The sequence below is a fragment of the Hylobates moloch genome, unplaced genomic scaffold (genome assembly GCF_009828535.3).
Source record: "Hylobates moloch isolate HMO894 unplaced genomic scaffold, HMol_V3 SCAFFOLD_14, whole genome shotgun sequence".
Lineage (NCBI taxonomy): Eukaryota > Metazoa > Chordata > Mammalia > Primates > Hylobatidae > Hylobates > Hylobates moloch.
The window spans coordinates 64,449,261-64,461,460 of record NW_026652289.1 but is presented as its reverse complement, the minus strand read 5'-3'; the positions used below and the strand labels follow the sequence as shown (position 1 = coordinate 64,461,460).

The following is a 12,200-nucleotide window of genomic DNA, read 5'->3' as shown; positions in this document are numbered from 1 at the left end:
TTAGCCAGGCATGGTGTTGTGCCTATAATCCCAGCGACTCAGGAGGCTGAGGCAGAGAACTGCTTAAGCTGAGGAGGCAGTCACACCACTGCACTCCAGCCTGGGCGACAGAGCGAGACTCTGTCTCAAAAAAAAAAAAGGTAAATAGTTAAGCTACAGAACTGAGACTTCAGCATAGAACTCCAGTAAGCAAATAAGCCTAGCAAGAATAGACTGGATCCCAATTACAGAGGGACTAGGATACTTAGTAAGCTGTCGAACTTGAACTCAGATACAGCAAAACCAGGCTGAAGCCCAGCTTTCAGAAGGTAGAGGCTGGACTAATATGAAAGGTAGAAGGAAAATGGATTATGGTGCTGTGTCTTTTCTTACCTGAGGTTGAGATAAGTTCTAGGAGCTGAGCCTACACTGGAGATAAAACATATGCAGAGCTTGACCTGATTTTGGAACATATTTGAGATATTAAGTTACCTTGAAACTGTTTTCCAATAATCGGTCCTTATTTGTCAACAGATGACCTAATTACCATGTGTTCCCTTTTTGTCAGTATTCGAAGGACCCAAGTCATTGATGATGAGTCAGATTACTTTGCCAGTGATTCTAACCAATGGTTGTCCAAACTTGAGCGGGAAACCTTGCAGAAGCGAGAGGAGGAGCTGAGAGAACTTCGACACGCCTCTCGACTTTCTAAGAAGGTCACCATTGACTTTGCAGGAAGGAAGATCCTGGAAGAAGAAAATTCACTAGCAGAGTATCATAGCAGGTAAGTGAGCAGCACTAGAAAGGGTCCCAAAGAAGGAATAGGTTGACCATAAAGGATTTTCCCTTTCTAGTGGATCTTTTATTTTTGTTGATTTAAAAAATGTGTTTATTTGGAACAGAAAACATGTAAGAATAGCTAAGAAAAAATTTTTAAATGAACACTCCTACTAGATAATTACTGATTTTTGTGGTTTTTTTTTTTGTTTTGTTTTTTTTTTGAGATGGAATCTCACTTTGTTGCCCAGGTTGGAGTGCAGTGGCCTGATCTTGGCTCATTGCAACCTCTGCCTCCCAGGTTCAAGCCATTCTTCTGCCTCAGCCCCTCGAGTAGCTGGGATTACAGATGCCCACCACCATGCCCAGCAATTTTTGTATTTTTAGTAGAGACAGGTTTTCACCATGTTGGCCAGGCTGGTCTCAAACTCCTGACCTCAAGTGATCCGCCTACCTCAGCCTCCCAAAGTGCTGGGATTATAGGCATGAGTCATCATGCTCAGCAAAAAAAAGTTTTTAAAACAATGAGATATAGTTTGGGCACAGAAATAGATTAATGAAACAGAATCTAGAAAGAGATTGGTATGTTTACATTGTGTTTGTATGTGTGCACGGGTGTGTGTATATATGTATGTGAGCTTAGTAATCAATAAAGCTAACATTTTTAATCACTAAATAAATAATTAAATATGTTATTTTGGGATAATTGCCTGTTTAGAAAAAAATCTAAGTAATGTCTTTATCTCAGACCATTCTATGATGCTGTAATAAGTTTCACTAAAGAGTTAAATATAAACAATATAAAGGGAACAGAAAGAAATACAGAATTATAGGAGAATATAATTATAGTCTTGGTGTGATAAAGCTCTTCCTAAGCAAGATACAAAATCCTGAAGTCATGAAGATATAAGATATTTTAAATAAAAAAGACAGTACCAAGTTGGAAGAAAATATTTTAAGTGGTTTTAACAGTCAAAGGAACAATATCCATACTATATAAGTAAGAACTCTTGCAAATTAAAAGAAAACGACCGAAAACTCCAGCAGAAAAATGGACAAAAACTAAGAACAGACAATTTACAAGTGGGGAAGTACAAATAGCCAGTAACATTTGAAAAGATGTTTAACTAGCAATCAGGAAATACAGCTTTAAAAACAATATATCAATTTTTTTTGGCTCATCAAATTTGGCTTAAATTTTTTTAAAAAGATAATATTCCATATTGTGTGGGTATAGGAAAATGGGGATATTCTGTTACTGTGAATGGGAGTATTAAAATGGTGCAGCCTACATACTGTATGATTTTAACTATTCAGTAGTTTCCAGGGATTAGAAGAGAGGGAGGAATAAATAGAAGGAGCACAGAGAAGATTTTTAAAGCAGTAAAACTACTCTGTATATAATTATAATGGTAAATATATGTCATTATAAATTTGTCCAAACCCATAAATTGTACAATACCAGGAGTGAACCCTAATGTAAACTGTGGCTTTTGGGTGATAATGATGTGTCAGTGTAGGTTGATCAGTTGTAACAAATGTACCACTCTGGTGAGGGATGCTAATAATGGGGGAGGCTATGTATTTGGGAGGTCTCGGGATGTGGATAACCTCTGTATATTCCTCTCAGTTTTGCTCTGAACCTAAAACTGCTCTAAAAAATAAAGCCTAAGGCTGGGTGCGGTGGCTCACACCTGTAATTTCAGCACTTTGGGAGGCCAAGGTGGGAGGATCACTTGAGGCCAGGAGTTCAAGACCAGCCTGGGCAACATACCGAGACCCCACCTTAAAAAAAGTCTATTAACATAAACATAAACAAAAAAGTTACAACTTTTTAGAAGAGAATATTTAAATTGTGCATACTTTTTTTTTTTTTTTTTTTTGGAGACGAAGTCTCGCTCTGTTGCCCAGGCTGGAGTGCAGTGGCGTGGCCTTAGCTCACTGCAAGCTCCGCCTCCTGGGTTCATGCCATTCTCCTGACTCAGCCTCCCAGGTAGCTGGGACTACCGACGCCCGCCACCACGCCTGGCTAATTTTTTTTTGTAGTTTTAGTAGAGACAGGGTTTCACTGTGTTAGCCAGGATGGTCTCGATCTCCTGACCTTGTGATCCACCCGCGTCGGCCTCCCAAAGTGCTGGGATTACAGGCATGAGCCACTGCGCCCGGCACTAAATTGTGCATACTTTTGACTTATCAGCTACACACCAGATATCAAGATAACAATTTCCTTTTCCCTTGTCAAAGATTTTTTTTAAAAATTTGCCATTCTCAGACATGAAAAAATGGTATTTCATTCTAATTTTTATTCACATTCCTTTGCTTTAGTTGTATGCTAGTATATTTGAGTGTTCTAAAAATGTATTCATTTGCTTTTTTATTATTTCTTTTATAGAGATTCTAGAGTTCTGGATATACTTATCATTATACTGTGTCAAATCTATTCCTTTCAGACCTCACTCTCCCCATGCTATTTTAGACTTACCTCATCATACAAATTCTTGTACTTTTTAAAAGCTTCAGGCCTTTGTTTCTGATTTTTCCTTGGTTTGGAAATTCCTCCCCCAGTCTTTGCATTTCACATACCTACCTCTCCCTTGAACCTACATGATACAACATGTTGGATGATGGAATAATAACCATTAAACGGATTGTGCCTGTTTCATAGTAATTATTACATCCCCTCATGTATGATTCATCATCTATACGGCTGTCTTAAATCTGCCACTTGGATTGAAAGCCTCTTAAAAAAAAAAAAAGCCTCTTGAAGGCAGGAACAATGTCTTCCCCACCTTTTAAGCTGCCTTATATATGAGATATTCCTAACAAACATATATTGAATTGAATTGAAGGTCAAGTTTAGCCTTTCCTGTTAGTTGAAGCTTTTCATTATGTTGTGCCTCACAATTATTGTTGTTATCCACAAATGTTTGTCAAGCATCCAACAGGAGTATTGAATAGAGTAGCAAGTACTGTAGAGCTATAGAATGAATTAAGATAGGGTTCCTTCAGGGCTTATGATCTCTTACAAACTAACCAGTAGGTTTCCACAATCTTTAAATGAAAATCATCACATTATTTTATAGGTTTAGAGCCAGATATCCAGTGCCAACATCATAGGCACGGGATAACATGGGATGTATCCAATGATTGTTTAGATAGTGGGTACTATAGGACCTTAGAGAGAGGATTAAGCATTTTTGTGCTGGGCCAGTAGGGTACCTCTGTATAACTTCTGAGCCTTCAAGCAAAGATAGAATGCAGACTAGCGAGAAGGAGTGGAGAAAGGACTGCTGAGTAGGCAGAGGAATAACTGTATAGGTTGTACTGAGAAGATGAGCTGCCATAGAATACTCCTCTGTAGGTCAGGGTATTCCTAGGCAACTTTATTTTTTCTTTTTGTGACAGGGCCTTATTGACTATTGCCCAAGCTGGGGGACAGTGGCACCTTGAACTCCTGGGCTCAAGTGATCCTCCCATCTCATCCTCCCAAGTAGCTAGAACTACAGGAGTGAGCCATCATGCCCAGCTAATTTATTTTTTGTAGAACCAGGGTCTCTCTATGTTGCCCAAGCTGGTCTCAAACTCCTGGCCTCAAGTGATCCGCCTTCTTTGGCCTATGATAGTGTTGGAATTACAGGCATGAGCCACCACTCCTGGCCTCTAGGCAGCTTTTCTGGTCTTGGCATGTTTAATGATCTTGTTGAGCAGGTGAATGACTGTAGTGTGCCCTATGTATTTTCTTGGTATTCTGGAACTTTTATTTTATTTTATTTTTTTAAATTTTTTGAGACAGAGTCTCACTCTATTGCCCAGGCTGGAGTGCAGTGGCACGATCTCGGCTCATTGCAACCTCCTCCGCTGTTTGAAGTGATTCTCCTGCCTCAGCCTCCCGAGTAGCTGGGACTACAGGCGTGTGCCACCATGCTCAGCTAATTTTTGTATTTTTAGTAGAGATGGGGTTTCACCATGTTGGCCAGGGTGGTCTCGATCCCTTGACCTTGTGATCTGCCAGCCTTGGCCTCCCGAAGTGCTGGAATTACAGGAGTGAGCCACTGTGCCCGGCCATTCTGCAATATTTATTAACTCATATTCCTTAGGGTTTTTGGTGTGAGAAGGAAGTTGGAGTGGGGAGTAGGGAAGGTCATCCATAGACTCCTCTTTATATTCCAAATTTTATTACTATTAAAGCATTTTATGTTGGTGGTAAGCATTCTGAGCATAGAACATTACCAATTGTTGCATCCTTTTGGTTTATTATCACAGACTAGATGAGACAATACAGGCCATTGCCAATGGAACCTTGAACCAGCCACTGACCAAATTGGATAGATCTTCTGAAGAGCCTTTGGGAGTTCTGGTAAATCCCAACATGTACCAGTCCCCTCCCCAGGTTAGTGGACCTTTGCTCTAACTGTTAATAAGAGAAGTTTGGCCTCAATTTTGCCTTCTTTTAAGTATGTCTATTTCATAGACTTTAGATACCAATCAGCTCTCTCAACACACCTGCCAACCTTATTCTCTGGCCCACATTTTTTCCATTTTTATTGCAGTACTTCTGACAAATTGACTTGTTTTATCTTCCAAGTATTTCCCAAGAAAGGGTTTTGTTAAGTACTATAGAAATTTAGACAAAAATTCCATGGTTCTTTTGTTAATGCTCTTTCTCTTTTTTTTTTTTTTTTTTTTTTTGAGGCGGAGTCTCACTCTGTTGCCCAGGCTGGAGTGCAGTGGCATGATCTCGGGTCACTGCAACCTCCGCCTCCCAGGTTCAAGCTATTCTCCTGCCTCAGCCTCCTGAGTAGCTGGGACTACAGGTGCCCGCCACCACGCCCAGCTAATTTTTTGTATTTTTTAATAAAGACAGGGTTTCACCATGTTAGCCAGGATGGTCTAGATCTCCTGACCTCGTGATCCACCTGCTTCGACCTCCCAAAGTGCCCAGCTATCAATGGGTTTTATAGGGAAGCTGGCATTCATTAAAAGTAAATATTCACCGGGCGCACTTTGGGAGGCTGAGGCAGGCAGATTGCTTGAGCCTGGGAGTTCTAGACCAGCCTGAGCAACATGGTGAAACCCCGTCTCTACTAAAAATACAAAAATTAACTGGGCATGGTGGCGTGGTGCCTGTAGTCCCAGCTACTTAGGAGGCTGAGTCGGGAGAATCACCTGAGCCCAGGAGGCAGAGGTTGCAGTGAGCTATGATCATGCCACTGCACTCCAGCCTGGGCGACAGAGCGAGACCCTGTCTCAAAAAAAAAAGTAAATATTTGAGAAAAATATATGTTTGAGAATGGTGGAGAAAAAAATTCCAGGCAGAATGAATTGTAGTAACAAAGGCATGTGTACACAAAAACATGGGATATAGATATAGGAATTTCCAAGCACACAAATCTAGAGAGGGCATTTCCAGGCAGAAGGTACAACACATACAAAGGCTCAGCAGCTTGAGAGCATTGCAGGTTTGGGGAATCGCAAGTAATTAACTATTGTTATGGACTGATAAGTGTATTAGTTTCCTAGGGCTGCTGTAACAAAGTACCAGAAATTAGGTGACCTAAAACAACAGAAATTTATTCTCCCACACCTGGAGGCTAAAAGCCCGAAATCAAGGTGTTGGAAAGACTACATTCCCTCCGAAGGCTTTACAGGAGAATGCTTCCTTACCTCTTTAAGCTTCTGGTGGCTCTAGGTGTCTTTTGCCTTGTAGCTCATCACTCTAATCTCTGCCTCTGTCTTCACATGGACTTCTTCCCCATGTGTGTCTCCGTCACTGTGTGCGCTCTCCTCTTACAAGGATACAAGTCATTGGATTTAGGGCCTACTATAATCTAATATAACCTCATCTTAAACTGATTACATCTGTAAAGACTATTTCCAAATAAGGTTGTATTCACAGACTCCATCTAGGTGGACATTGATTTTGGGGGGATACTACTCAACCCAGTACAGTAAGCAACATCTGATCGTGAAAGATTTTTTGTCTTATGCTAATGAGTTTAGGTTTTGCCCTAAAGTAGGCAAAGAAGGGTTCTGGAAGAATTTTAACAGAAGATGGGCATGGCTTCCATGCCTACGTAGAGAATGGATTGGAGGGAAGAGTAAGTAAGATTAGAAGCTGAGAAATTGCCAAGGAAGTCATTGTAATAGCACCGTGGAAAGATGATGCAAGCCCAAATTAGTATTAAAGCACTAGTGGGGCAGTAGAGAGTTATTTAAAGACCAAAAGTGGGAGCCGGGCCTGAGACGTAGTGATACACATCTATAGTCCCAGATACTTGGGAAGCTGAGGTGGGAGGATCACTTGAGACCAGGAGTTGGAGGCTGCAGTGAGCTACGATTAAGCCACCACACTCCAGCCTGGATGACACAGTGAGACCCCATCTCTAAAAAAAAAAATTATCATCATAAAGACTAAAAATGTAGATGAAGAGACCTGCTGGCAGATTCTTTAATAGTATTATCAAAAGATAATGAGGAATTAATTTAGGAAAGTGGCTGTATAATTAGAGGGAACAGCTGTAGTAGAAATAGAAAAAATAATTTGGGCCTCAAGATTGTTCACATACCAACATTTTATGAAATTATTTATTTCCAGCCAGGTGTGGTGGCTCACGTCTGTAATCCTAGTATTTGGGGAGGCTGAGGCAGGAGGATCACTTGAAGCCAGGAGGTCAAGACCAGCCTGGGCAGCAGAGCAAGACAGTGTCTCAAAAAAAAATTTTTTTAAAGAAATTATTTATTTACCCTATAATGGATCAATTCTTTTTCCTCTTTGGTCCTCTGTAAAAACTTCTATGTCCTATTTAGTATGTACTCAATTCTGCCTTATGTTTTGAATAGTTATTTATGTGTCTGTCTTCCACTAGGCTTTAAGTTCCTTGCAAGCAAGAACCGTATCTTTTTCATATTTTATGTCTCCCTAGTTAATGTGCTTTTCACAGTTAAGTACTCAATAAATGTGTATTTATTGTAAAAATGTGTATTTTTAAGATATGCCACAATTGACAAGAATCATAAAATTGTATGGCAGAAAGATCCTTAGAAATTTATTTAGTCCAACTTCATCCTTTTCCAGTTGGAAAAACCGAAATCTTTAGGGGTTAAATGCCTAGGGTTTCGACTACCACTAGAAGTTTTTTCCTATAAGTTATTTTATGTTCATTTTTATTTATTTTTGAGACAGGATATTGTTCTGTCATCCAGGCTAGAGTGCAGTGGTATGATCACAGCTCACTGCAGCCTCTACCTCCCAGGCTCAAGAGATCCTCCCATCTCAGCTTCTCAAGTGGCTCAGACTACAGTAGCCACATGCCATCATACCTTACTAATTTGTATATTTTTTTGCAGAGAAGAGTTTCGCCTTGTTGCCCAGGTTGGTCTTAAACTTCTGGGCTCAAGCAATCCTCCTGCCTTGGCCTCCTTAAGTGCTGGGATTACAGACATCGGCCATCATGCCTGGCCCTTATTATTATTTTTAAAGACACAGGATCTCACCATGTTGCCCAGGCTGGCCTTGAACTTGTGGGCTCAAGTGATCCTCCTGCCTCACCTCCTGAGTAGCTAGTGATGCTACAGGCATGCATCACTGTGTCCAGCTTTATAAATTATTAAATTTTTTAAAAAGATAACTCCAAATATCATCATGCTAATTGCCTTTATTTTTAAATTTTAATTTTGGAGCACATGGTATCGTTGCTCTGGAAGAAACATTAACCTTTGCCATTCTCTGTCTGAACTGTTGCCAAGACTCTTCACTCTCCTGTAATTACCTGTACCTTATAATTCTCTATTCTTTTTATATGATGGGAGCCCTGTTTTAGTAGTCCTCCATCCTCTCTTTCAGGAGACAAGTTCTTCATTTCAGGGTAAGAGAATATTTCATGCATCCAGTAGTCAGAACTGCTGCCTCTGACCTGACAACATCTGTTTGGCTTTGTCATGGTGCCAGCATGTGACACTGCCCCTAAGCACATGCAGAATTGTGGACCAAAATGTTGAACCTTCATTTACCTCACAGAATTCTATTGAAAAATTATCCAGAACCAAGTATGGATCATTAAGTATAAATTGGAAATAATTATAGCTCTTTTGGTCTGATATTTGTGCTGTTGCTGGAATTAGTAAGCATTGTATGGAGATTTCAACATTCTAATTAAAGATGGGCCTTGTTATCATACCTGAGACTTCTACTGAATGTATACTATCTCTACCCTTTTGGCCTTATTTCAGACAAAGATGGGATTTATTTTTCATTTGTTGTTGTTGTTCTGAGACAGAGTCTCACTCTCTTGCCCAGGCTGGAGTGTAGTGGCACAATCTTGGCTCACTGCAACCTCCACCTCCTGGGTTCAAATGATTCTCCTGCCTCTGCCTCCTGAGTAGCTGGGATTATAGGCACCTGCCACCATGCCCGGCTAGTTTTGTAGTTTTAGTAGAGATGGGGTTTCACCATGTTAGCCAGACTGGCCTAGAACTCCTGACCTCAAGTGATCCACCCGCGTTGGCCTCTCAAAGTGCTGGGATTACAGGCGTGAGCCACGATGCCCAGCCTGGTATTTATTTTTCTAAGAAAAATGTTCCCAATATGATTTCCTCATTATTAGCATTCACATCATTTTGTCTACCTACCCCAGATTCTTGCCTTATGAGACAAAACTGTGTGTTTGTTTTTCTGTGTAGTGGGTTGACTACACAGGTGCAGCCTCACAGAAGAAGGCTTTCCGTTCTTCAGGATTGGGACTAGAGTTCAACTCATTTCAGCACCAGTTGCGAATCCAGGATCAAGAATTTCAAGAAGGCTTTGATGGTGGCTGGTGCCTCTCTATACATCAGCCCTGGGCTTCTCTGCTTGTCAGAGGGATTAAAAGGTAAGAATAAAAATGAATCTGGGCAGTGGAAGATCTTAGAGTGACATAAATTTAATTTAGAAATATGGATTGGAATTAGTTTTCCTCAATCTAGTGATGATGTATAATACTCTTCAATAAATAGAACTTTGAACAACATATTCATGTTACTGACTTGGTAGTAGTATATTTTAAAATTAATTTTAAAACATTTAAATTGACAAATAGAGTAGTAGTTTTTGTACTGAATAGCTTAAACAAACCAAGCTTAAAAAGGCTAAGAAACAAAGTCATAACAAAGATAGAAGACTAATTTTTTCATCTTTGGAAGGAAATCTATTGAAAAACTTCCCTTGGCTTTGTCTTTATAATATACTACTCAGCAACCTTAATAATTTGATCCTATTTGAAACATAGTTTGTTGCCTATTTACTTATTAAGATACCAGCATAACTGATTTTATTTTCCTGTCCATAGATCTAACTATTAATCTGGCTAATAATATTGAGAAACTATTTTATCACAAAATCCTTTTCTACAAAAGTAGGGGAAATTGAGATAAGTAGAGGTATTATACAGCTGAGTTACACGTATTACTGATGATAATATTTAATAGCTTACTGTTCCATGGTGTCTTGTGTTTTTTTTCTTTTCTTTTTTTTTTTTTTAAGACCGAGTCTCGGCCGGGCGCGGTGGCTCACGCTTGTAATCCCAGCACTTTGGGAGGCCAAGGCGGGTGGATCACGAGGTCAGGAGATCGAGACCACGGTGAAACCCCGTCTCTACTAAAAATACAAAAAATTAGCCGGGCATGGTGGCGGGCGCCTGTAGTCCCAGCTACTAAAGGGTGAACCGGAGGTGGTGAAGTGAGCCACCACCTGGGTGACTCCGTCTCAAAAAAAAAAAAAAACCGCCTTCTGTCGCCAGGTGTGATGGGGGTCCTCGTCCTCAACCCCCCTTTGTCTTCTCCTGCCTCAGCCTCCAGGTAGTGGGATAGGCCCGCCACCAGCTGTTAATGGGGTTTCACCGTGTTAGCCAGGATGGTCTCGATCTCCTGGACCTTGTGATCTGCCCACCTTGGCCTCCCAAAGTGCTGGGATTACAGACGTGAGCCACCGCGCCCGGCGTGTTTGTTTCTTTCAGTTTTTAAAAATAGTGTTTTTCTTGACTTTTATTATCCATGTAAATGGAAAACTGTAAAGCACAGAAAAGTAGCTAGAAAAAGAAAGATTACCTAAATCCCACACCAAGAAACCGCTGTTATTAGCTTTTTGGAGTGTTTCTATCTTTTTTTTGAGACAGAGTCTTGCTCTGTCGCCCAGGCTAGAGTGCAGTGGCCTGATCGTGGCCACTGCCTCCCGGGTTCAAGCAATTCTGCAGCCTCAGCCTCCCGAGTAGCTGGGATTACAGGCGCCCGCCACCACGCCTGGTTAATTTTCGTATTTTTAGTAGAGATGGGGTTTCACCATGTTGGCCAGGGTGGTCTCGAACTCCTGACATCATGATCCGCACACCTTGGCCTCCCAAACTGCTGGGATTACAGGTGTCAGCCACTGTGCCTGGCTTCTTTTTTTTTTTTTTTTTTTTTTTGTAAGTGTTTTTTTTTTTTTCTCTGGGGGTGTGGGATGGTGCGTTATCTTATCATTGCAACCCCCCCCCCCCCTGGTCAAGCCCTTTTCCTTCCTCACCACCACCCTGGCTAATTTGTATTTTATAGAGACAAGTTTCTCATGTTGGTCAGGCTGGTCTCAAATCCAAATCAGGTGATCGGACCCGGATTACAGGTGTGAGCCACTGTGCTCGGCTGTTTCTATTTTTCTTGTGTAAGTTGTTAAATGGTAAGAGCATGATATATATGTTTGTGTTTTTCTTCTTTCACTTATCATTACAACATATTTCTTTTGCTTCTTTTTTTTTTTTTTTTTTTTTTTGAAACGGAGTCTCGCTCTGTCGCCCTGGCTGGAGTGCAGTGGCGTGATCTTGGCTCACTGCAAGCTCCGCATCCCAGGTTCACATCATTCTCCTGCCTCAGCCTCCTGAGTAGCTGGGACTATGGGCGCCCGCCACCACGCCCAGCTAATTTTTGTGTGTATGTGTTTTTAGTAGAGACGGTGTTTCACCGTGTTAGCCAGGATGTTCTTGATCTCCTGATCTTGTGATCTGCCCGCCTTGGCCTTTCAAAGTGCTGGGATTACAGACGTGAGCCACCGTGCCAGGCCATTTCTTATTTTTTCTATTAGTTTTCAAGGCAGTAGCTCTATGAAATACAGTCATGTGCTGCATAACGACTTTTCAATCAGCAATGGAACACATGTACAACAGTGGTCCCATAAGATTATAATACCGGCCGGTCACGGTGGCTCATGCCTGTAATCCCAGCACTTTAGGAGGCCGAGGTGGGCAGATCACAAGTTCATGGTGAAACCCCGTTTCTACTAAAAATATAAAAATTAGCCAGGCGTGGTAGTGTGTGCCTGTAATCCCAGCTACTCGAGAGGCTGAGGCAGGAGAATTTCTTGAATCCGGGAGGTGGAGGTTGCAGTGAGCCAAGATTGCGTCATTACACTCCAGCCTGGGCGACAGAGCGAGACTCCATCT

General features: G+C 41.2%; 1 protein-coding gene across 5 annotated transcripts in view; it reads left to right on the top strand.

Moving 5' to 3' along the window:
• The window catches only part of TRIP4 (thyroid hormone receptor interactor 4), a 68,039-nt gene that overhangs the window by 21,826 nt on the left and 34,013 nt on the right, over positions 1-12,200 (top strand). For all 5 annotated transcript variants that reach the window (XM_032175820.2, XM_032175817.2, XM_058427236.1 and 2 more), the window contains 3 exons: positions 548-763; positions 5,020-5,146; positions 9,436-9,623. In XM_032175820.2, the coding sequence (XP_032031711.1) occupies positions 548-763; positions 5,020-5,146; positions 9,436-9,623 (531 nt within the window). The remainder of the gene's footprint in view (positions 1-547; positions 764-5,019; positions 5,147-9,435; positions 9,624-12,200) is intronic.